The 23,187-nt window shown below is 35.5% G+C and overlaps 1 protein-coding gene across 3 annotated transcripts in view; it reads left to right on the plus strand.

Moving 5' to 3' along the window:
* ATR (ATR serine/threonine kinase) overlaps window positions 1-23,187 on the plus strand; it is a 92,719-nt gene that overhangs the window by 56,557 nt on the left and 12,975 nt on the right. For all 3 annotated transcript variants that reach the window (XM_007524067.2, XM_060197562.1, XM_060197561.1), the window contains exons 31-42: window positions 474-565; window positions 1,448-1,625; window positions 3,113-3,292; window positions 3,659-3,818; window positions 4,821-5,000; window positions 8,453-8,595; window positions 10,644-10,741; window positions 11,596-11,828; window positions 14,240-14,374; window positions 16,645-16,845; window positions 18,677-18,820; window positions 21,537-21,687. In XM_007524067.2, the coding sequence (XP_007524129.2) occupies window positions 474-565; window positions 1,448-1,625; window positions 3,113-3,292; window positions 3,659-3,818; window positions 4,821-5,000; window positions 8,453-8,595; window positions 10,644-10,741; window positions 11,596-11,828; window positions 14,240-14,374; window positions 16,645-16,845; window positions 18,677-18,820; window positions 21,537-21,687 (1,895 nt within the window). The remainder of the gene's footprint in view (window positions 1-473; window positions 566-1,447; window positions 1,626-3,112; window positions 3,293-3,658; window positions 3,819-4,820; window positions 5,001-8,452; window positions 8,596-10,643; window positions 10,742-11,595; window positions 11,829-14,239; window positions 14,375-16,644; window positions 16,846-18,676; window positions 18,821-21,536; window positions 21,688-23,187) is intronic.

Genomic DNA, 23,187 nt, shown 5'->3' on the forward strand with positions numbered 1-23,187 from the left:
TTGTAATATGTGGCACAATTTAGTTTGTCAAAGAATGGAATGTTAAAATGGGTCTACCAGTACTGACTAGTGAAAAAAAAATTTGTTGGAAGTGGAAAGATTAAAATTTGGGGGGGTTGTCTAGAGATTTATTTTTAATTTTATTTATTATTGGATAGAGATAGAAAGAAATTGAGTGGGGGAGTTGAAGATAGAGAGGGAGAAGGACAAAGAGACACCTGCAGTCCTGCTTTACCAATCATGAAGCTTTCTCTCTGCAGGTGAGGACCAGGGGCTCGAACCCTGGTCCTTGCATGTGTTAACATGTGCACTCAACCAGGTGTGCCACCACCTGGCCCTGAGATGATTATTTTGTATCTAACTACAAAATACAATAAATAATTTTTTAGAAATCATTTAAACTAATGAAAAAAATCTCTAACTGACAGTTCAAATGTAAATAGATACAAATTAAGTTGATATTGGTTTAATAGGTCTGAATGGACAGATGAATTAAATACATACAGAGTGGAAGCAGCTTGGAAATTGTCACAGTGGGATTTAGTGGAAAACTATTTGGCAGCAGGTAATTTTTTTTTTTTTTTTTAGTGATTTAATAATAATCAACAAGATCATGGGATTAGAGAGGAACAATTCCCATCCCCTCCATTGGAAGTTTCCCTATTCTTTATCCTTCTGGGAGTATGAACCAAAGATCTCTATGGGGTGCAGAAGATGGGAAGTTTGGCTTCTGTAAGAGTATAGCAGATGAGATTGAAGTCTTCATGTTGAGAGAAGCTAGGAAGTCTATTTTAGGTATATTCTAAGGGGCCCGTGACTTTACTAATTTTTGCCTGGGCCAGACAGCTAACATACAGTTAGGTTAAAAATATTGGAAACGAGTTCCTAAAAATACAAACAGTTGGGCAGGGGTAGATAGCATAATAGCTATGCAAACAGACTCTCATACCTGAAGCTTCGAAGTCCCACGTTCAATGCCCTGCACCACCATAAGCCAAAGCTGAGCAGTGCTCTGGCAAAAAAATAAGATAAAAAATAAAATAAAAGAATTTTAAAAATACAGTTTGATTCTTAGATTCAGTGAAAACCATGATGGTTATTAGAGGTCTTTTGATGGTGAGAGGACTCTAGATCTTTGATGGTGGGCAGGATGAGTCTTAAGACACATAGGTATAAAGGTGTAGACCCTGATATTTATAGTATTTCAAACCAATTTAGTTAAATCAACAAAATATTTTAAACAGTTTTAATGTATCATAAGTATTCAGACCTAAATAACTAAGAAACATCCCTAATTCATCTTTCAACCTGTTTATTTTGCTTTGCTCAGTTGTTCAAAGTAGAATGTAATCACCTGTTCAGTTTTTCCACTGACCATTTTATCAAATGAAGCTTGTTCTTGGACTCAGCTACCATGGTAATCTTTGACTCATCATTTGCTTTTCAGATGGAAAATCAACAACATGGAGTGTCAGACTGGGACAGTTGTTGTTATCAGCTAAAAAAAGAGATATCACAGCTTTTTATGACACATTGAAACTAGTGAGAGCAGAACAAATTGTGCCTCTTTCAGCTGCAAGCTTTGAAAGAGGCTCCTATCAACGAGGATATGAATATATTGTGAGGTATTTGGGGGCTTTTGTTTTTATTTTCTTAGTCTGTGTCATCTTGACAGGCTTGGAGATGTTTGGTTAATAAGCAACTTGTAGCATATTTGGTATGGTGCATGATTGTACAAAATGTCTCCATTTTTTATACTATAATCACCCTGTAGTTTAAAAAATATGTTGTTATACTTCTTTTTAATTGGAAAGGTAATTATGAGACTGCTAAAAAGTAAGCCCTGTTGTAATGTCATGGCTTATTTTTTATATAATTTACCTAATTAATCCAGACCTATTTATTTAACAGAGCACTGTTCATCTGTGGTTAATGGTGCAGGGGATTGTACCTGGAACTCAAGTCTCAGTCATCAGAGTCTTTTTGCATAAGCATTATGCTATCTCCCTACCCTTAGACATCTTCTATGCATGGCACATTATGATCAGTGCCCATTGTTTCCCTTTCCTTCTCACTTAGAAAGCATTTGCTGTGGTCTGGGAGGTGGCACAGTGGATAGGGTTTTGGACTCTCAAGCATGATGTCCTGAGTTCAGTCCCCATCAGCACATGTACCAGAGTAATGTCTGGTTCTTTCTCTCCTATCATTTCTCATGAATAAATAAATAAAATCTTTAAAAAATAAAAAAAAAAAGAAAAGAAAAGAAAGCATTTGCTATTACATGCACACACACATATAAAGGATAGAAGTTAGTATGCTGGGTGTCAGGCAGTGGCGCAGTGGGTTAAGTGCATGTGGCGCAAGGACCTGCGTAAGGATCCCGGTTGGAGCCCCCGGCTCCCTGCCTGCAGGGGAGTCGCTTCACAGGCGGTGAAGCAGGTCTGCAGGTGTCTGTCTTTCTCTCCCCCTCTCTGTCTTCCCCTCTTCTCTCCATTTCTCTCTGTCCTATCTAACAATGAACAACATCAACAATGGTAATAATAATAACCACAATGAGGCTACAACAATAAGGGCAACAAAAGGGGTAAAAATGGCCTCCAGGAGCGGTGGATTCATGGTGCAGCAAGCACCAAGCCCAGCAATAACCCTGGAGGAAAAAAAAAGAAGTTAGTATGCTTTCCATTACTCTTGAAAAAAAACAATATAGCATTCATATCACAGTTTTCACTAGCGTCGTCTGTGCTAGAGATTAGCAGTATATATTATGTTATTTATGATCTGTCCATATTTTTGTTTTTGCTAAAATAGGTAACAGAGTTTGATTTTCATACATTCACATATATACATCCTTCTCCAATTTAATTGACAGGGATTTGGGAATCATAGTAGACCACTATTCAGATCAACATAAATTAGTGTTTATACCCAGTTTATTAAAAAATTTAAATGTTGTTTACATACCAGTACTACTGTATTTGGGTTAAAGCTCTCCCCCAAGAAATAAATAAAACGCAGTTCAGATTCTTCATGATTAAATTAAAATATATGCTTTTTATAGGAGATTAATCAGAGAATATAACATGTTAACTAAATTCTCTTTCTCTTCCTTCAGATTGCACATGTTATGTGAGTTAGAGCATAGCATCAAACCACTTTTTCACCAGTCTCCAAGTGACAGTTCTCAAGAAGAGTCTCTGAACTGGGTAGCTCGACTAGAAATGACCCAAAATTCCTACAGAGCCAAAGAACCCATTCTCGCTCTCCGGAGAGCTTTATTAAGCCTCAATAAAAGGTTTTTAAAACTTTTTTGTTCATGCCAGTTATTGAGTTACTCTGTTTACATATTATTTGCAAGTATTCTGCCTAGTTGAACCTAGAATTAAAATTTTGTTTTTCTATGCAGTATATCCTTTTTTAATGTTAAAGAGCACATCTAGGGGATTTCCAGTTATAAGTCTGTAATAATGTCATCCTAGACTTAATTGATAAAAATGGAGCACTATAAGAAAATTTAAAATCATTTTTAAATAAATTGCTTTTAGTTCCATTAAAATAGTATACTGAAAAGTTCCTATGGTTGGGAGAGATATTTTTGGTAAGTCATCAAATAGACTCAAAGGTGCTCTTTTTCCTCTTCTGATTTGTTACATCCTTTCAGGCCAGATTTCAATGAAATGGTTGGAGAATGTTGGCTACAGAGTGCCAGAGTAGCAAGAAAGGCTGGTCACCACCAGACAGCCTACAACGCCCTCCTTAATGCTGGAGAATCCCGGCTTGCTGAACTGTATGTGGAAAGGGCTAAGTGGCTGTGGTCCAAGGTAAGGTACAACAAAATGTCATTTTTAAAAAATTATTTATTTATTTATTCCCTTTTTGTTGCCCTTGTTTTTATTGTTGTGGTTGTTATTGTTGTTGTTACTGATGTCGCTGTTGTTGGATAGGACAGAGAGAAATGGAGAGAGGAGGGGAGGATAGAGAGGGGGAGAGAAAGATAGACACCTGCAGACCTGCTTCACTGCTTGTAAAGCGACTCCCCTGCAGGTGGGGAGTGCTTTGCGCCACTTTTGCTTAACCCACTGCGCTACCGCCAGACTCCCAACAGAATGTCATCTTATATATGTACTTCCTACAAAGGTTGACTGAGATTCCAGGAAGTACAAGAGAGCCTCTCTCTCCAACGGAATCCTAGTCTACCTCTTCGGTTTTATTTGGTACTGCTGTACAAACTGTTTAGACTATAGGAAAACCAAACTACTTCTCTTCCTCCACACTTAAATGATTTTTCCTACTTCTGTGAATAGCCTTCACTGAGTCAAGTAGATGAAAAATCTCATTCTTTAAAGACTCGTTTAGTTTCCTTACTTGATAACATTTTCTGACTGTCACATTCTTCTGTTTTCCTATATTTTCATTAGATTTGCAGTATTTCCTTATCTCTATAATAGCTATGTATATTTTGCTGATGGTAACAGAACATTTTATTGCAATTTTATAATTCTTCACTAAACTATGAAATTCTAAAGTAGATATTGTGATTTATTCATGTTTGTCTCTAGTCATCTGCTTATGCCATTATTTCCCTGTACTTAATGGACTATAAAATGAATGAGTAAATGCATGAATGAGGAAAAAAAAAGAATTAAAGAGTTCATGAAATGAAGCAATGCATCCTTTTAGGATTTTAATTTCATAAAAGTGAGAGATACACATAAAATTCCTAATTCAATATTTAGTGAATTTTTAACGCTAGCAATTTTGTTTTTCAGAAAGTAGAAATGGATTCTTAAAAGGCTACTTACTTACTGTTCACTTATTTTTAGGGTGATGTTCACCAGGCACTAATTGTTCTTCAGAAGGGTGTTGAATTATGCTTTCCTGAAAATGAAACCCTAACTGAGAGTAAAAACATGTTAATTCATGGTCGAGCTATGCTACTAGTGGGCCGATTTATGGAAGAAACAGCTAACTTTGAAAGCAATGCCGTTATGAAAAAATATAAGGTAAGTAATATATAATGCAATTCAGATAGAAACTATTTTTTTTGTTTTGAAAAATGAGTGAAATTAATTTATAACCCATATTGAAGGACACATATACTGGGGCCAGGCAGTGGCACACCTGGTTAAGCGCACACACTACACTGCACACAGACCTAGGTCCAAGCACCTTGTCCACACCTGCTGGGAGAAAGCTTCACAAGTGGTGATGTAGAGCAACAGGTGTCTCTCTATCTCTCTCCCTCTCCATCTCCTCCTACCCTCTCAATTTCTCTGTCTCTATCCAATAATAAATAAATAATAATTTAAAAAAAAAAGAATTTACGTATCAAAATAGCCAGGAAGCTCTTTTACTTTTTAGTGAATATCTGACATTAAAATGTAACTAGAGGAATTATCACAAAGTAAATATACTTATGAAATCCCTACCCAGATTAAGGTACAAAATGATATTAGCACTCCACATCTTGTCTTTTTAGTCTCCATTCCAAAGTTAACCATATCCTAACATGAAAATTTTTGTACAAACACCATAAACTTTTGTTACTAGCATTAAACTTTAAATGGATGGGGTTATGAGATTTTTTTGTTTAATCTGGAGGTTTTTTTTTTTGATTGATTTAATAATGATTGGCAAGACAACAGTATAAGAGGGGTACAATTCCACATAGTTCCCACCACCAGAACTCCATATTCTATCCCCTCCATTGGAAGCTTTCCTATTCTTTATCCTGCTGGAAGCATGGACCCAGGACCATTATGAGGTGCAGAAGGTGGAAGATCTGGCTTCTGTAATTGTTTCTCCACTCAGTGTGGGTGTTAGAAGGTGTCCATATTCCCAGCCTATTTCTGTCTTTCTCTAGTGGATCAGGGCTCTGGAGAGGTGGGGGTCCAGGACACATGGTGAAGTCAGAATAGCATCATGGTAGCATTTGCAACTTGTTGGCTGAAAAGGCATTAAGATACAAAGCAGAAAAATTGTTTAATAGTTTGGCATCTAAAGGCAAAAATATGGCAGACGAGATTTGAGGTCTCTATTTTGGAAAAAGCTAACAGATCTATTTTAGGTAGGCCAAGGGGCCCATGATTTTACTACTTTTTTGCCTGAGCCTGACAGCTAATATGCAGGTTGGCCAAATAACATGGAGATTTCAATGAGAGTGAATCTGCCATCTTCTCTTTCCTGAAGTAGTGCTAGTAAGCATACTGTTAACAGATTGAAACTCTGTGACTTCCTAGAATCCAGGAAGTATAATGTGTGCAGAAATAGTGTTTTTGTATGTAGTGCTATAAAAATAACATTGAGGAAGTGTTCTCATTTTCTTGGTCTGGGCTCTTAGATCTTTGGTTTTGTCCTATGAGGCTCACCTGCTATTCTTAAATACTCCTAGATCTGCTGTAGTTTACTGTTCAGTCCATGGCTGAACAAGCTGAGATAGTGGGGTGATCTCTTTTAAACTGTAACCTCACTTAGCAATCTCTTTTTTTTAAAAAAAAAAATTTATTTATTCATTTTCCCTTTTTGTTGTGGTTATTATTGTTGTTATTGATGTCGTCGTTGTTGGGTAGGACAGAGAGAAATGGAGAGAGAAGGGGGAGATAGACAGGGGGAGAGAAAGACAGACACTTACAGACCTGCTTCACTGCTTGTGACTCCCTTGCAGGTGGGGAGCCGGGGGCTTGACCGGGATCCTTACTCCGGTCCTTGTGCTTTGTGCCACCTATGCTTAACCGCTGCGCTACCACCTGACTCCCACTTAGCAATCTCTTACGTGGCTCTGCTTGTGGGGCTTCTCTAGACCTGAAGGTGTTTCAGTTTTATTTACAAACATGGGACCATCTGTCTAAACTATTAAATGTAATGTCATAACATATGATTACATTGGATTGGTTTCCTAATTTCATGCCACTGGTCATTTAAGGCATTAGCAAAGAGACATTTTGTTTTCAATAATCTATACATCAAAGAAAAAAATTCCAAAAATATTAAACAGCACTTTAACTGAGTGATAAAGTTATATCAGAACATGTGAGAAGGGCATGGCAGGTGGCTCAGCAATAGAACATCTGTGTAGCATAAGTGAGAGGGCCCTGGGTTCAACTCCCAGTACTTACCAGTACAGCATAAAAGCCAAAAAAGACAAAACCAGAGTAGGATCACATAAATAGCAGAGGAGTACTATGGTGTCTTTTTATCTCAAATAGTAATAGCAATAGTAATAATAGTAATATTTTAATCAAAAAAGAAAACCTATGGGATGCAGCTGAAGTCATTTTTAAGGAATTTATAAATTTATTTACAGATATTAGAAATGAATATGGGATCAAGATTATTGAACTAAGTATCCTTCTCAAGTTATAAAATGAACTGAAAATGAGAAGAGAATAAAAGAAGAGTTAATGAAGAGTAGGTGGCTAGTATTTGTGGGACAACAAGCCAAGAAAAATGGGACAGAGAAAGAATTCCAGATATGTACAAGAATCCTTCTGAGGATTCTAACCAAGATGTACTTGTGTAATTCAAAACTCTGTGAGCTGGAAACAACTGCCAAGGAAAGAACAGTTTGGGTTTGGGGGAGAGGAGACAATTATAAGAATACTTACCATAGGGCTGGGAAGATAGCATAATGTTTATACAAACAGCTTTCATGCCTTATATGCTGAGGTCCCAGATTCAGTCCTCTGCACTGCCATAAGCTAGAGTTGATCAGTGCTCTAGTTAAAGGGAAGATGGAGTGGGAGAGTGGGGCAAAGAACAGCAATTACCAGAGTTTGTATAGGATTGAGTTGAGAGCCATTCAGATTCTTACCAGCCAAATGGAGAGGCCTCAGTTTGTATACCTAGAATATTTAGTAAAAACTTTCAAAAGGGGGGGTCGGGCGGTGGCGCAGTGGGTTAAGCGCATGTGGCACAAAGCGTAAGGATCCCGGTTAGAGCCCCCGGCGCTCCCCACCTGCAGGGGAATTTCTTAACAGGTGGTGAAGCAGGTCCGCAGGTGTCTATCTTTCTCTTCCCCTCTCTGTCTTCCCCTCCTTTCTCCATTTCTCTCTGTCCTATCCAACAACAAACAACATCAACAATGGTAATAATAATAACCACAACGAGGCTACAACGACAAGGGCAACAAAAGGGGGAAAAATGGCCTCCAGGAGCGGTGGATTCATGGTGCAGCAGGCACCGAGCCCAGCAATAACCCTGGAGGAGGGAAAAAAAACAACAAAAACTTTCAAAGGGCCATACTTTGTAAGTGGGCATAATTAGCCTTGAACTGAAGGCTACTTGGTCCAGAGAACTAAATAGTCATCCTAAGAAAACTCTTGTAAGAAAGCAGCTTTATTCTGACCACATCAGAGTCAATCTACTTTGGTTTTGCCATGTCTATATGTGGATCTGGTTTTTTAATCCCTGTTTATTCATTTTTACACATTTGAATATTCTATCTTCTCTTTAATAGGATGTGACCCTGTTCCTACCAGAATGGGAGGATGGGCATTTCTATCTTGCCAAGTACTATGACAAATTGATGCCCATGGTTACAGACAACAAGATGGAAAAGCAGGGTGATCTCATTCGGTATATAGTCCTTCACTTTGGAAGGTGAGTGTTTGCTGATTAAACACATCTGTTCATACTGAACTGTTACCACAGATCCTGGTATATGTAGGATGTTTTCTGCTTTAAAACTGATTTAGTTTATCATCTGAGATGAAATGTAAAAATTTTAATATTTAAAAAAAAATTTTTATTATTATCTTTATTTACTAAAGACAGCCAGAAATTGAGAGGGTAGAAGGAGATAGAGTGGGAGAAAGAAAGACACCTGTAGCACTGCTTCACTCCCAAAGTTTTCCCCCTGCAGGTGGGAACCAAGGGCTTAAACCCGCCTTGTACATTATATAACATGTATGCTTAACCAGGTGCGCCACCACCTGGCCCCATATTTTTCTTTTTAAGAATAAGCTTTTTAATAGAAAGGTGCTTATTTTAAAAAAAATCAATAGGATCAATAAAATATAGTGCACACCAATACCAAACCAATGTACATGATATAATTATACCAGCAGAGAACAATGATTGTGTTTTTTTTTTCAAGAATGAGTTTTAGTTTTTATTTGCACTTTAGTCCTAGATTATAACATATACATTGGTATACAGTATTTAATGTCTCTAGTAAAATAAGGAATTTAAATTTGGATTCCATAATGTGCATAAAACTTATGGTATAGCAAGAGATTTTTAAAAATAGAGTTTAGGAAAGTATTTAAAATAAGACATTTAGACACTAAAAGGAATAAATTAAACTACTAAGTTAACTGAGTTAATTACTATATATTTACTAATTAAACATTAGTTCTTACCCTCAAGAAGTCATAGTTCAACTAGACAAAGTAAGAAAAATGTTTAAATAGAATATAATAGAATGTGTGGCCTGACAGCATAAATATATCAGAAATGCCAAAACTGAACCAAGTAAGTTCAGAAGTCATGGATAAATCTTAAGTCAAAACTCTACTAACTTCATAATTTCAGAATTATACGTCTTTTCACAGCATTGCTATAGAAGTGTAGTATGGATGTGTGAATGAATAAAGCAGAATTTGAAGGATAGTTAAATTCGAGGAGAAGGACACAAACTTTTTATGGATTTGTTAAGGAAACAGCATTTAGAGATTTGTTCATATGGTGATGTATCGTAGAGAGTAGTAAGATTAAAACAGGAAAACTATAAATAAGCAAGATTGTGGATACTAGACTCTGGTGGAGAATAACTCATGTGCTTTTGCTATATCTATAGATAATTGAGTTCTAATTTTTCACAGAAGCAGTGCATGAGAGAGCTGTAATTTCAGGAATAGTAGTCCAGAATTTATTGGAGAGAACTGTGGAATTGGGGAAACCAAATTATTGTAATTTCCCAGAAATGGATTATCTTGACCTGGACCTTGACTATGGAATGAAAATGAAACTCAGATCCATGGGACCATTTGAAAGAAATATTAACAGGCCTTTGACTGGGTCATAACTTACAAAAAAAGAATGTTTATGAGAGAGAGAGGGCCAGAGCATAACTCTGGCATAGATGACACCAGGGATTGAACATGGGATCTCATGCTTGAGAGTCCAACATTCCATCCACTGCACTACTTCCTAGGCTGCTATAGCTTTTGTTTTAAGTATCAAGGAATCACACCTGTGCAGTTCCACCACTCTCCTCTCCTCTTCTCCCCTCCCCTTCCTTCCTCATCTCTTTCTTAAGCTCAAGATAGAAAAAGAAAGGGGAGAGAGAAATTGGGAGGGAGAAGGAGAGAGAGAAGAGAGGGAGAAATACCATAGTATCTGTTCCACATGATACTTTCATGTGTAAACTAGAGGCTAGAATCTGGGTCCTTCAACATGATAAAGTGTGTGCTCTGTTGGACGAGCTGTCTCTCAGCCCCACAGGCTGTAACTTGTATTATATTTTTTTGGTGCAGACAGAGTTTAATGAGTATTTTAAAAGAAAAGAAGGAATCAAGAATAACCTCTACTAGTGAAAAAATAATTTTGTCAGAAGGCTGTAAAATTTAAATGGTAGTTTAAATCATTAGATTTTAATTCATACAGTATTAAAAAAGAATACTATGTTAATATCTATTAAATTGCAGATCTCTACAATATGGAAATCAATTCATTTATCAGTCTATGCCACGAATGTTGTCACTTTGGCTTGATTTTGGTGCTAAGGCATATGAGTGGGAAAAAGGTATGATTTTTTTTCTTGTTGTTATGTAAGATATTTAAGAGACTCAGAAGAAGAATTGAACTTTGGTATGAATTAGTTTTGGCTTGACTAACTTACTGAACACTAGGGATGCATTTGATAATTAAAATTTCACATATGTAAGTGTACAAAAGACTAAATGCTAAAATAAGGGGAGGAGTGGGGACAAATACAGACTTTTAAGTACTTGTATTTCAGATCCTGCATATGAAAATTTGTTCATTCTTTGATCAATGTAACACATGATAGAAGACACTGAAATCAAACAAAATTGTTCTTTTTCTACTAAGGGCCACAGTATGCCAAACTCTGTCACCCCAAGATTTTCATTAAGGAAAATCTGCTTTTATTTGCACAAATAATCACTGGGCTGGAGTATCTCTTACTCAGATCAGATTTCTGTGTCATGGTTTCTACTTTTTATATCCCTGGATATAATGGGAAACACCAGGGTCTCCTGCATCTGGAAATGTTTTCTTCTCACATTCTCCCTACCCTTTTCCTACCTACAGAGAACCCTAGTTCCTTCCTAAGAAATTCAGTCCTTTGGAAAAAAAGAATGAAAAGAAAAAAGAAATTCAGTTTTTTGGTGTTTGATTTCAACATTAGTTTAAGCCCAATACTTATAATAAAAATTATGACATGGATTATGACTTGTTCTGTTTCTTCCCAGTGAAAACAACTCTTAGATTTTTTTTTCTACTTGTACAAAGACAGCTACCTTTTTACAAGTTGACATGTGATCTAGTTTTGGGCATGGGAACAATAGATATCTTAAAGCTGTTTTTACTTCTGGAAAATGAATTGATTAATTTGATTTTTTTTTTTTCTTCCAGCTGGCCGCTGTGATCGTTTACAAATGAGAAATGATTTAACAAAAATAAACAAGGTTATTACAGAACACACAAGTCACTTAGCTCCGTATCAGTTCTTGACTGCTTTTTCACAGTTGATCTCCCGAATTTGTCATTCTCATGATGAAGTTTTTGTTGTCTTGATGGAAATTATAGCCAAAGTGTTCCTGGCCTATCCTCAGCAAGCAATGTGGATGATGACGGCTGTGTCGAAGGTAATATGTTGTTCACAGTATTGTCTTTCTCCATTGTATGTGGTATGAATTTTTTAATACTAGTTTACAAGTGTAGATTTCAGGGTTTCTTATTTTAGTTTTGTGGGGAAACAAACTGTAAAATGTGAGAAATTATTGCATATCTTGTTTAAAAATTCAGGAATATATACTATATCAAATGAAGTTACTATTATGTTTATGATGAAAGAATTCAGCATGTATTTTCTAGTAAACTACTAGAGTGTGATATAAAATAATTATTTTTATTTTTATTTATTTTATTTTTTTATATTTATTTTATTTATTTATTCCCTTTTGTTGCCCTTGTTGTTTTATTGTTGTAGTTATTATTGTTGTTGTCGTTGTTGGATAGGACAGAGAGAAATGGAGAGAGGGAGGGGAAGACAGAGAGGAGGAGAGAAAGATAGACACCTGCAGACCTGCTTCACCGACTGTGAAGCGACTCCCCTGCAGGTGGGGAGCCGGGGTTCGAACCGGGATCCTTATGCCGGTCCTTGTGCTTTGCGCCACCTGCGCTTAGCCCGCTGCGCTACAGCCCGACTCCCTATTTTTAATTTTTTATTGCTATCAGGGTTATCACTGGTGCTCAGTGCCTGCACTGTGAACCACTGCTCCCGGTGTCCATTTTTTCCTTTTTCTTTATTTTTCTTTCTATTTTATTTGATAAGACAAAGATAAATTGAAGGGGGTGGATAGGGAAGAAGAAAGATACTTGCAGACCTGTTTCACTACTTATGAAACATTCCCCCTGTAGGTAGGGAATGGAGGCTCAAACCCCAGTCCTTACATATAGTAGTATGTGCACCCAACTGGGTGCACTACTGCCCTGCTTCTAAAAAATATATATTTTTAAATGTTTTAATACAAAGTACCTGAACTATTAGTATTAGCAAAAGCTTGTTACTACATTAGTGTGAATTAAACAATTTTATTTGTACTTTTTATTTCATAGGACAGAGAGAAATTGTGAGAAAATGGGAAGATTAAGAGGGAGAGACAGAGAGGCCTGCAGCATTGTTTCACTGCTCATGAAGCTTCCCCTGCTGCAGTTGGGGACTAGGAGCTTGAACCCAAGTCCTTGTGGGTGGTAACATGTGCACTCAACCTGTTAATGGGGATTTAATAGTTGGGAAATAAACTTAGTAAATATTTTAGAGAATTTAGAAAATGCACAGAAATATTAAAACAAACAAAAGAACTCAGAAACTGTGGAATTGGCTTACCAGTAGACTGCCTCTCCTTGTGTGAGTGGGGTTCTGGGTTCAGGCCTTGTCATAATAGTAGAACAAGAGAGGAAACTATGATGATGAAGCAGTGCTTTATTATCTTTCACACTCTCATACTAAACAGAGCACAGTTGGACAGGTGTGGCTCAATAGTAAAGCATCTGTGTGAGGCCCAAGGTTAGCTCAGCACCTCATTTTAAAAATAATAAAATAGAGGCTTAGTGGTAACTCATCCAGTAAAGTGCACAGGTTACCATATATGAAAATCTGGGTTCAAGCCCCTGTCCCCTCCTTTTGGGGGGAGCTTCTTAAGGACTGGAACAATGCTATAGGTGTCTCTCATCTCTCCCTCTACCTCCCTATCTTTCTCTGCCTCTCATATGCTATTTAAAATAAATAAATAGCACTGGGAATGATAGAGCATGTAAGTCTTCTGGAGGCAAAATAATAATAATAATAATAAATAATAAAAATATATGCCCGTACCATTCATTAGTATTTGGTATACTTATCCCAATTTATTGGGGGGGGGGGGGTTAATAGTTTACAGTACAGTTGTTGACACAATGTCTGTGTGTGTTTAAGTATAAAGTTTGGATTACCTAGTTACATAATTTTCCTACTTTCAAAATCACTAAGATTATTGTCACTAGCACATTCCCATGTTATTAAATATCATTTGAAGACACCATTTTAATAGTTATATAAAATTCTCCTTTTTTTTCTTTTCTTTTTTTTAACCAGAGCACTGATCAGATCTGGCATATGGTGCTATGGGGGGGTTGAACCTGGGACTTCAGAGCCTCAGGCATGAGAGTCTCTGCATAACCATTATTGCTATCTATTCCCACATTATATGAAATTCTTTAGTAGTGACATACAATTTATTTAACTACTGTTGACCACTAAGCTTAGTTTTCCATCTTTTGATGTTATAATACAAGTAGACTGTATTCTCTCATTTCCTATTATTTTAGATCCTAAGAAGGGAGTGAATGAGATCATAGGAGAGTAACATTTTTATGATTCTTGATTGCATTGCTAAACTGATTTCCACGAAGTTTGTGTTGGTTTGAAATCTCACTATGAATGTCTTTTGAGGTTGACTTTATCAGCAGTTTTATATTTTAATCATGTATTGCATTTAACTTTTTTTTTAATAAGTCTTCTTATCCTATGCGTGTGAACCGATGCAAGGAAATCCTAAATAAAGCTATTCAGATGAAAAAATCCTTAGAAAAGTTTGTTGGAGATGCAACTCGCCTAACAGATAAGCTTCTGGAATTATGCAACAAACCGGTACATCACAAATCTTACTACTTACAGTATTAAGATAATTTTACCTAGCCTTAAAAATGGGTATAGTTATAGAAAATTTTCTAAAAATATCTGAGGGATTTTAGCTGACTTTCTTTTATTTTGATTTATTAAATTCTTTTTTTTTTTTAAGTATTTTATTTTTGAGAGAGATGCAGAGAGAGAAAGACACAGAGAAACACCAGAACACTGCGCAGCTCTGGTTTATGGTGGTGTGGGGGGTTGAACCTGGGACTCTGGAGCCTCAGGCATGAAAGTCTCTTTGTATAACCGTTATGCTATCTACCCCCATCCTATCAAATTATTTCTAATACAGGAATATATATGTATATATATCAAATAATATAGTTTAAGTATGTGTACTTTACCTTAATAAAAGTTTAAAAATTTTCAAATATATGCCTCGCTCACATATTTGTTAATAAATTTGCAGGTATTATATATTTTATGGGAGCAAATTACATATATAAGAAATAATTTAAAGTGGTAGATTTGAAATAAACCACAGAAATATAACATGTAAACTAGTATTTGGCTATTTATTTAACCTAGCTACTAGCACTGTGATGATTTAGCTAAGTCTTTCTTTTCTTTTTTTTTTCTTTTTTTGCCTCCAGGGTTATCGCTGGGGTTCAGTGCCTGCACTACGAATCCACTGCTCGTGGAGGCCTTTTTTCCCATTTGTTGCCCTTGTTATTGCTGCCATTGCTGTTGTTGTTGGACAGGACAGAGAGAAATCGAGAGAGGAGAGGAAGACAGAGAGGGAGAGAAAGATAGAAACCTGTAGACTTGCTTTACCGCTTGTGAAGCGACCCCCACCCTCACCCCCTTGTAGGTGGGGATCTGGGGACTTGAACCAGGATCCTTATGCTGGTCCTTGTACTTTGTGCCATGTGCACTTAATCCGCTGTGCTACTGCCTGGCCCCCAGCTCATTATTTTTTTTAAACTTTCAAAACTTATGTACATTAGCCTAAATTCATGAAAGGGAAAAAGAATAAGATTTTAGTTTTTATTTTTCTAGTACATATTTCTTTCTGTACAAAGGGGAAAAGCACTGTATGAAAGGAAACAAATAGGAATTTTCTGCCTTGACGTGCTCATAGTCTCATAAGAAACTAGGTGTTGATCATCAGCTAGTATAATAACTGCTTTTTTCAGTCGATTTGTGACTAGAGTATGGATTTACTTAACAGTAGTGACTCACTTTTCTACCTAAGGATCTGAAAGGGAAAAAACCCTTAAGGAAGGTAAAAATGGGGAGTGAGGGGGTGAAGGTAATCAAAGGAGGGAGACAGTCTTTATCCATAAACTAAGTAGCTACTTTTCACTAGCAAATGTTCAGTTTATTAACATTTATAGATTAAAAAAAAAAGTGTAAGCTTACTATTTCTCACCATACCTTTAACTTCTCATTCAATGAACTTTTTTAAAGAATTAGAGGGGCTAGTTGGTGGCCACCTGGTTGAGCACACATATGCAGTCCTCAAGGACTCAGGTTCAAGCCCCGGGCCCCATCTTCAGGGTGAAAGCTTCACAAGCAGTAATGTAGTGCTGTAGGTTTCACTCTGTCTTTCCTTCCATACCTCCCACTCTCCTCTCAATTTCTGTCTATCCAGTAAAACAAAACAGAAGAATTAGGTTTTTTCTGTCTGCATCAATATTATTTGATTCCTTATATTATCAAAGATGATGTTATCATAATGAACATTTATTAAGTAGACATTTTTCTAAGTGTTTTACATATCTTTTTGAGAACTTTGTGGTCAGCTATATGTAGGTTATCAGAACGTTTCAAAATTTTAAAGGTAATCCAGTGCATATGTTTTTTTATATTATGTATCACCGTTGAGGAAATTTGTATTCAAATATACAGTCGTTTCTGCATTGAATCATAATGAAAGTTATATTGAGAAAAGTCACGTATCATTTTTGCTGCCAAATGAGAGTTGGAATACAAAAGAGTTTGATTTACAGAACTCTTCAAATTTTTTAATACCTGATAATAAATTTAAAACTCTGTTGTCTATCTACTGTAGTCATTAAACAATCCTATAGTAGTATAGGCACTAGTTTGATGATGTAAAAGAATGGGAAGGAGTTAGATGATACACCAAAATTATACCACAGACTGTGGAACCATTGCAATTAAGTATTATGGAAGTGGAGATTTTTGTTTTCATTGAAAAAAAAAGTGTTCTGTAATTCACAATAAAGGCAGAAAAATTAAAATGTACTCCTTTTTCCCTTTAGGTGGATGGAAGTAGTTCCACGTTAAGTATAAGCACTCATTTTAAAATGCTTAAAAAACTAGTAGAAGATACATCATTTAGTGAAATCCTTATTCCTTTACAATCGGTCATGATACCTACTCTTCCATCAATTCCTGGAGCCCACACTAACCATGATCCGTTTCCTGGGCACTGGGCCTATATCTCTGGCTTTGATGATACGGTAAACTTCAACTTTATATTAGGCTGTGTTTTTAAAATTCAGTGATGCTTAGTCACAAAAAAGTGTTGTTGGAAATAAAGAAAAGTAAAACTCTCACATCAATGAGACAATATTAAGTGATAAAAATCTCATGTTCCAAGATCTGTTGCCTACTGGAAAAGATAGGTAATTCTCTAGTGTTTGTTTTGACAAAAGATAACCATGTGTCTGCTATTACGTAATAAAGGGAATGGCTCCTTCATGATTTTTAGGTTTTTTTTTTTTTTTTTTTTACTTTTATGGTATCAATGCCTTTTTTTTTTTTTATCATTCACTACTATACATGTTAATTTTTGGACCATATACATTATTGTATCTTCCCTTCTGCATTTTAAGTAACATATACTACCCATGTCAAATTTTAGTCCTCTATTGCCCTTAGAACAGTATCTTGAAAAGAAATCTATATTCAACTTAGAATTGTGATTTTTCATGTTTTAATATGACTATAATATTTTCCCCCACAACTTGATTTTTTCATATGCTTTTCTACTACAACTGGAATATAAAATTCCAACTTTTGTCTTCTATAAAAAAAAAAACAAACAAAAAGGTTTTTTTTTTTTTTTAATTGTAGTTTGAAAAGAAGTAAAATTCAGCCAGAAAGAGTTTGGCTCTATTTGTGCACTTATTTATTTATTTTAATTTCTTTATTGGGGGATTAATGTTTTACATTTGACAGTAAATACAATAGTTATTATTATTGGGTAGAGACAGAAATTGAAAGGGGAAGTATGACATGTGACTATAAATATGTTACTATTTTAAAGTAATGGTACTAGAAAACTTTTTAAGTAAATATTTTTTGACTTAGGAAGAGGAGGCAGAACCATTGGAAAGAAAAGAGGGCAAATGTATATAAATATATATAGGTAGTTACAAAAATAATAGTCAATCTATATGTGTGATCTTGGGAGGAATAATGCCGTTTCTAGTGGAGGGGATGCAGTCACAGAACTCTGGTGGTGGGGAAGGTGTGAAATTATACTCCTGTTATCTTATAATCTTATGAATCTATTAAATCACTAAAAAAAAAATTATAAAAAATAGTATTTTAAAAAACTCAATATTTATGCCAATACTTTATGTACCTTAAAACATTTACTTAGCTACTTTTGAGTTGGGGTGTAAACCACATAATGAAATCATTCTGATTTATAGTCATGCTTTGTTTAAATTTTAGAAATACTGTTACTTACTTTCTTAGGTGGACTTGATTGTTAAGGCATTTCTTATGCCAAAAAATCAGATGAATTTCAATTGATAAACATTTCTTCATATTAAAGATATCTGAAAATACCTCAGTCTCTGAAGAAAGGTATTAAAAACATTTAAAAAAAAACCCTTTAAACATCATGAATACTCAGCAGGGGAGAGAGCATAATGGTTATGCAAAAAGAATTTCATATCTAAGGCTCCAGAGTCCCAGATTTAATCCCTTGCCTCACCTTAAACCAAAACTGAGTACTTCTCTGGTAAAAATAATAATAATAATAATAAAATTAATCAGAATAATAGAAAATAAAGAGTTATATCCTGGATAAAATTTTTTTAAACTGTCCCTCCCCCCACAGGTGTTTCTAATTGTGAAATTGTGTCTCTCTTCATTGGCAACCATTCTTTTTATAGATTAATAAGATAAAAGAAATTACAAAATTATAAATTTACTACATAAAAGAGTTTTATATATTCTTTGTGTTAAGTAAGGTAACAAAATATACATAAGGCACTTAAAATTTTCTTTAACTTATATAACTCGTTGTTTTCTTGGTTTATTTTTGGTTTGTTTTAGGTAGAAATTCTTGCTTCTCTTCAGAAGCCAAAGAAAATTTCTTTAAAAGGATCTGATGGAAAATTCTACATCATGATGTGTAAGCCAAAAGATGACCTGAGAAAGGATTGTAGGCTAATGGAATTTAACTCCTTGATTAATAAGGTTTGGAGATAGTTTGCTTTTGCTTTAAACTTATAATTACTAATAATGCAATTGGGATTTTTTAATATGCAAATACATCTCTTTCGAAGAGCAAATGAATTGTACTGTCTGTCATTTTCACTGAATTTTCTTTTTAGAATAATATATACAAGGATGGGAAGATAGCATAGTGGTGATCCAAAAAGCCTTTCATGCCTTATGTTCCAAAGTCCCAAATTCAGTCCACTGCAACACCGTAAATCAGAACTGAGCAGTGCTCTTGTTGTTACATATATCACAGGCTTTAACCTTCCTAAATTGAAACTCTATTAAACAATAGCTCCCTACTACTCTTTTTTACCCTAACCTCCAGTTGGCTTTCTCTTCTTATTTGACTACTTAAAATACCTAGTGTAAGCATAACGGTATTTTTCTTTCTTTTTCCTTCTTTCTTTGTTAATATTTTATTTATTTTTTAATGGGAGAGATACAGAGAGAAAGACCAGAGCTTAGGTCTAGTTTAATGTGATACTGGGGATTGAACCTGGGATCTCGGAGTCTCAGGCATTTAAATCTTTTGCAAATTTCCCTATCCCTTACCTTTCTTTTTTCCCTTTGCTTAATTTACTTACAATTATGTCTTAAAGTCTTATGTAACAGCATAGGTCATATTTTTTTTCCCTTTTAAAACCTAGTAATACATCATTGTATGTGTGTAACACATTTTATTTATCCATTTACCTATTGATGGACATTTGGGTTGCTTCTACTATCTTTTGGTTCTTATATATCTGTTCAAATTTCTGCTTTCAGTCTTTTAGGAATTTACCTAGATGTGGATTGTCTGTTTCATTTAATTTTTATAAAATAAGATTGATTTCATTATATTTAGAAAAATGTATGACATAACAACAAGGGAGAATATTTTTTTATCGTTGTGGTTATTATTGTTCTTATTGATGCTTTTGTTGGATAGGACAGAGAGATATGGAGAAGAGAAGAGGGGAAGACGGGGGGAGAGAAAGATAGACACCTGCAGACCTGCTTCACCACTTGTGAAGTGACCCCCCCTGCAGTGGGGAGGGAGCCAGGGGCTCGAACCAGGATCCTTATGCTGGCCTTTGCACCACCTGTGCTTAATCCACTGTGCTACCGCCCAACCCCCGAGAATATTTTGTTATGATTACATTATTTGTAACATACTTTTAAATCATGTTTATGTTTCATATTTAGCTAAATGTTAGGTTCTATTTTATTAGCACTCTAAAGATAATCATTAATATTGCTATTATAATTATTATATCTATAGTATTATACATTATATATTATATAATAATATATTATTATAATTATTATATTATATATTATAATATAAATAGTTGGTATTATAATTATAATCATTAGTATTAGTATTGGTGCCTCAACTGGTAAACTGCCAGACTGTTACCAACCACTTACACTCTCCCTAGGCTCCTCTCTGTCCACTAGCCACACGTGTTTGCACTCACCAGTGATTTGTTGGGTTTCTGAAGTAGTTCCAGTCCTGTCTTGTTGCGGTCCCAGGTGGTCTCCTTTGGCATTCCTAGTTGACCTGGGAGAGGAGAGGAGAGAAACACAGCTGCTGCTGCTCTGTAGTCCCGCCTCCAGATGTCCCCTTTCTTTTCCTTTATATCTTTTTACATTTTTTTATTATCTTTATTTATTGGATAGAGACAGCCAGAAATTAAGAGTAGGAGTAGATAGGGAGAAGGAAAGAGAGACCTGCAGCACTGCTTCACCACTCACAAAGGTTTTCCCTTGTAAGTGGGGACTGGCGCCTTGAACCTGGGTCCTTGCACATTGTAATACATGCTCACAACCAGGTGTGTCACCACCCGCCCCCCCCCTTTTCTGTAATTTTTATTTTGATAAAAGATGAAACAGAGGGAGAAAGAGTTACAGAATAGAGAGACACCTGCAGCACTATTCTGCCACTCATGAAGCTTTTCCCTTGCAGGTGGAGACCAGGGCTTAAGCCCAGATTCTCATGTATGATTACATTTATATTCAATGAGGTGTGCCACTGCCCAACTCCAATACTATTTGTCTTAACCTTATTGCATGATTAATTAGATGAGAGGTAACACGTTTTCTTCTGCTTGTAGTTTTTAAATGAAATTGTAATGTTAAACTGCAGGCGAGCATAAGAAGTACATTTTGAGAATATCATAAAATTCATACTTTCATTCATGTATTTTTGAGATAATAAAGAAAATATTTTGTAATTGAAGATAGCTGTAATATTTTGAACATATTACTACATAACAGTGAATAAAAAGAAGAGTTTATTGAAGGTATGTTCAGTAATTTGATAGTAGACTAGGACTGTGTTCTTATTTTTCTTCCCTGCCGTTCTGAAGACTCAGTCATCTACCCTACATAGTAAGCTTTCTTTTCTTTTTGTTATTTCTTTATTGGAGAATTAATGTTTTACATTCGACAGTAAATATAATAGTTTGTATATGCATAACATTTCTCAGGTTTCCACATAACAATACAACCCCCACTAGGTCCTCTGTCATCCTTTTTGGACCTGTACTCTCTACCTACCCAGAGTCTTTTACTTTGGTGCAATACACCAACTCTAGTTCAGGTTCTACATAGTAAGCTTTCATTTGCCATGAAATAAAAGTAATTTTTTAGATATATTGACATTTAGAAAGATTGAATTTTAAGTTCTTGTCTGTTTCTTCAATAGTGCTTAAGAAAAGATGCAGAATCTCGTAGAAGAGAACTTCATATCCGAACATATGCAGTTATCCCACTGAATGATGAATGTGGGATTATTGAATGGGTTAACAACACTGCTGGCTTAAGACCAATTCTGACCAAACTGTATAAAGAAAAAGGTATTTGAAATAAACTTCTTAGGATAAAAACATATGTTGTAGGTATAGTAACTGAATATATATGTGATATAATTGGACTTTTTTTCCTTTTGTTGCCCCTGCTTTTTTTTTTTTTATCACTGTTGTGGTAATTATTGTTGTTATTAATACCGTTGTTGTTGGATAAGACAGAGAAATTGAGAGAAGAGGGGAAGACAGAAAGGGGGAGAGAAAGATAGACACCTGCAGACCTGCTTTACCACCTGTGAAGCGACCCCCCTGCAGGTGGGGAGTGGGACTCGAACTGGGATCCTTATGCTGGTCCTTGTGCTTTGTGCTGTATGCACTTAGTTTAACCCACTGTGCTACCACCCGACCCCTGATATAATTGTTTTTAATTATTTTTTGCTGCTAGTGCTTTGTGTCTGCATGAGTCCACTGTTCCCAGGTTTTTCCCCTATCAGTCTCAGAAAGAAATAGAAAGACAGAGGGAGGAGAAGCACCATAGAACCACTCCACCACTCAGAGCTTCTCCTTAGTGTTTCACGTGGTACTGTCATGTTCTGGAAACTCAAACCCAGGTTCTCATGTATGGCAAGTGTGCATTCTATAGGGCAAGCCATCTCCTGACCTCAGTTATAATTGTTATTGATATATGTCACTGTACATTTTTATAAATGAGTGCACCTTCTAGATCAAATATGATTCTATATACAGAAAAACTCTACTGTTCATTTTTCATCCCAAAAGACTTTTATGTGATTTAACATGAATGAATAGAAATTGTTTTTCATACAGGTATTGATTAGTAATTGTAAAACAACTTTATGTATATACTAGGCTCTTGAAAACAAATATGTTGTGGATAATGAAGCCTAATTTATTTATTTTACTCTTAGAGAAAGAAAAGTCAAAGAACTTAGTTGCTAGTGAAACTGAAAGTACTAAATTAGAGTTAAAATCTCTTACTTGACAATTTAGGGTAATTTGAGCAACAAAATAAATACTGATAGTATAGCATTAGATTGTAACCAATGAATAAAATAAGTGATATGACTCTGATATAAGCAAATACTGGAATAAACAATGGGCAAATAGGAACAGTTTTTCCATACAGTAGAATTGTTATGAATAAATATGGAGGAATTGTGAAAATGAGTATTCATCAGGGAGTAAATACCATGGTGTTTACTGTTTCGGACACTGATCGAAGATAAACAAATATGAAGAGTGTCACAGTATTTCCCTACAAGTTGACTCCTAACTACAAAGGGAGACAATAGTAACTGCGTATTAGAGAAACAAAAATATAGCTGATCAAATTCCTTAAAAATGTCGTGGTGTGTGGTGGGGGCCAGGGGGAATGTTGAGTAGGCATTAGGAACCCAGTGTGCAGTGGAGAGAAGGATGTAAATTGGTGGTGGGATTGGAGTGCAGACACCTACCTCAAAAAGATGACAAATTATATCCTTGTGACAACAGCTGTCTTGTAAATTATCATTTCCCTAATAAAACATAGGC

The sequence above is a fragment of the Erinaceus europaeus genome, chromosome 9 (assembly GCF_950295315.1).
Source record: "Erinaceus europaeus chromosome 9, mEriEur2.1, whole genome shotgun sequence".
In the NCBI taxonomy this organism is placed as follows: domain Eukaryota; kingdom Metazoa; phylum Chordata; class Mammalia; order Eulipotyphla; family Erinaceidae; genus Erinaceus; species Erinaceus europaeus.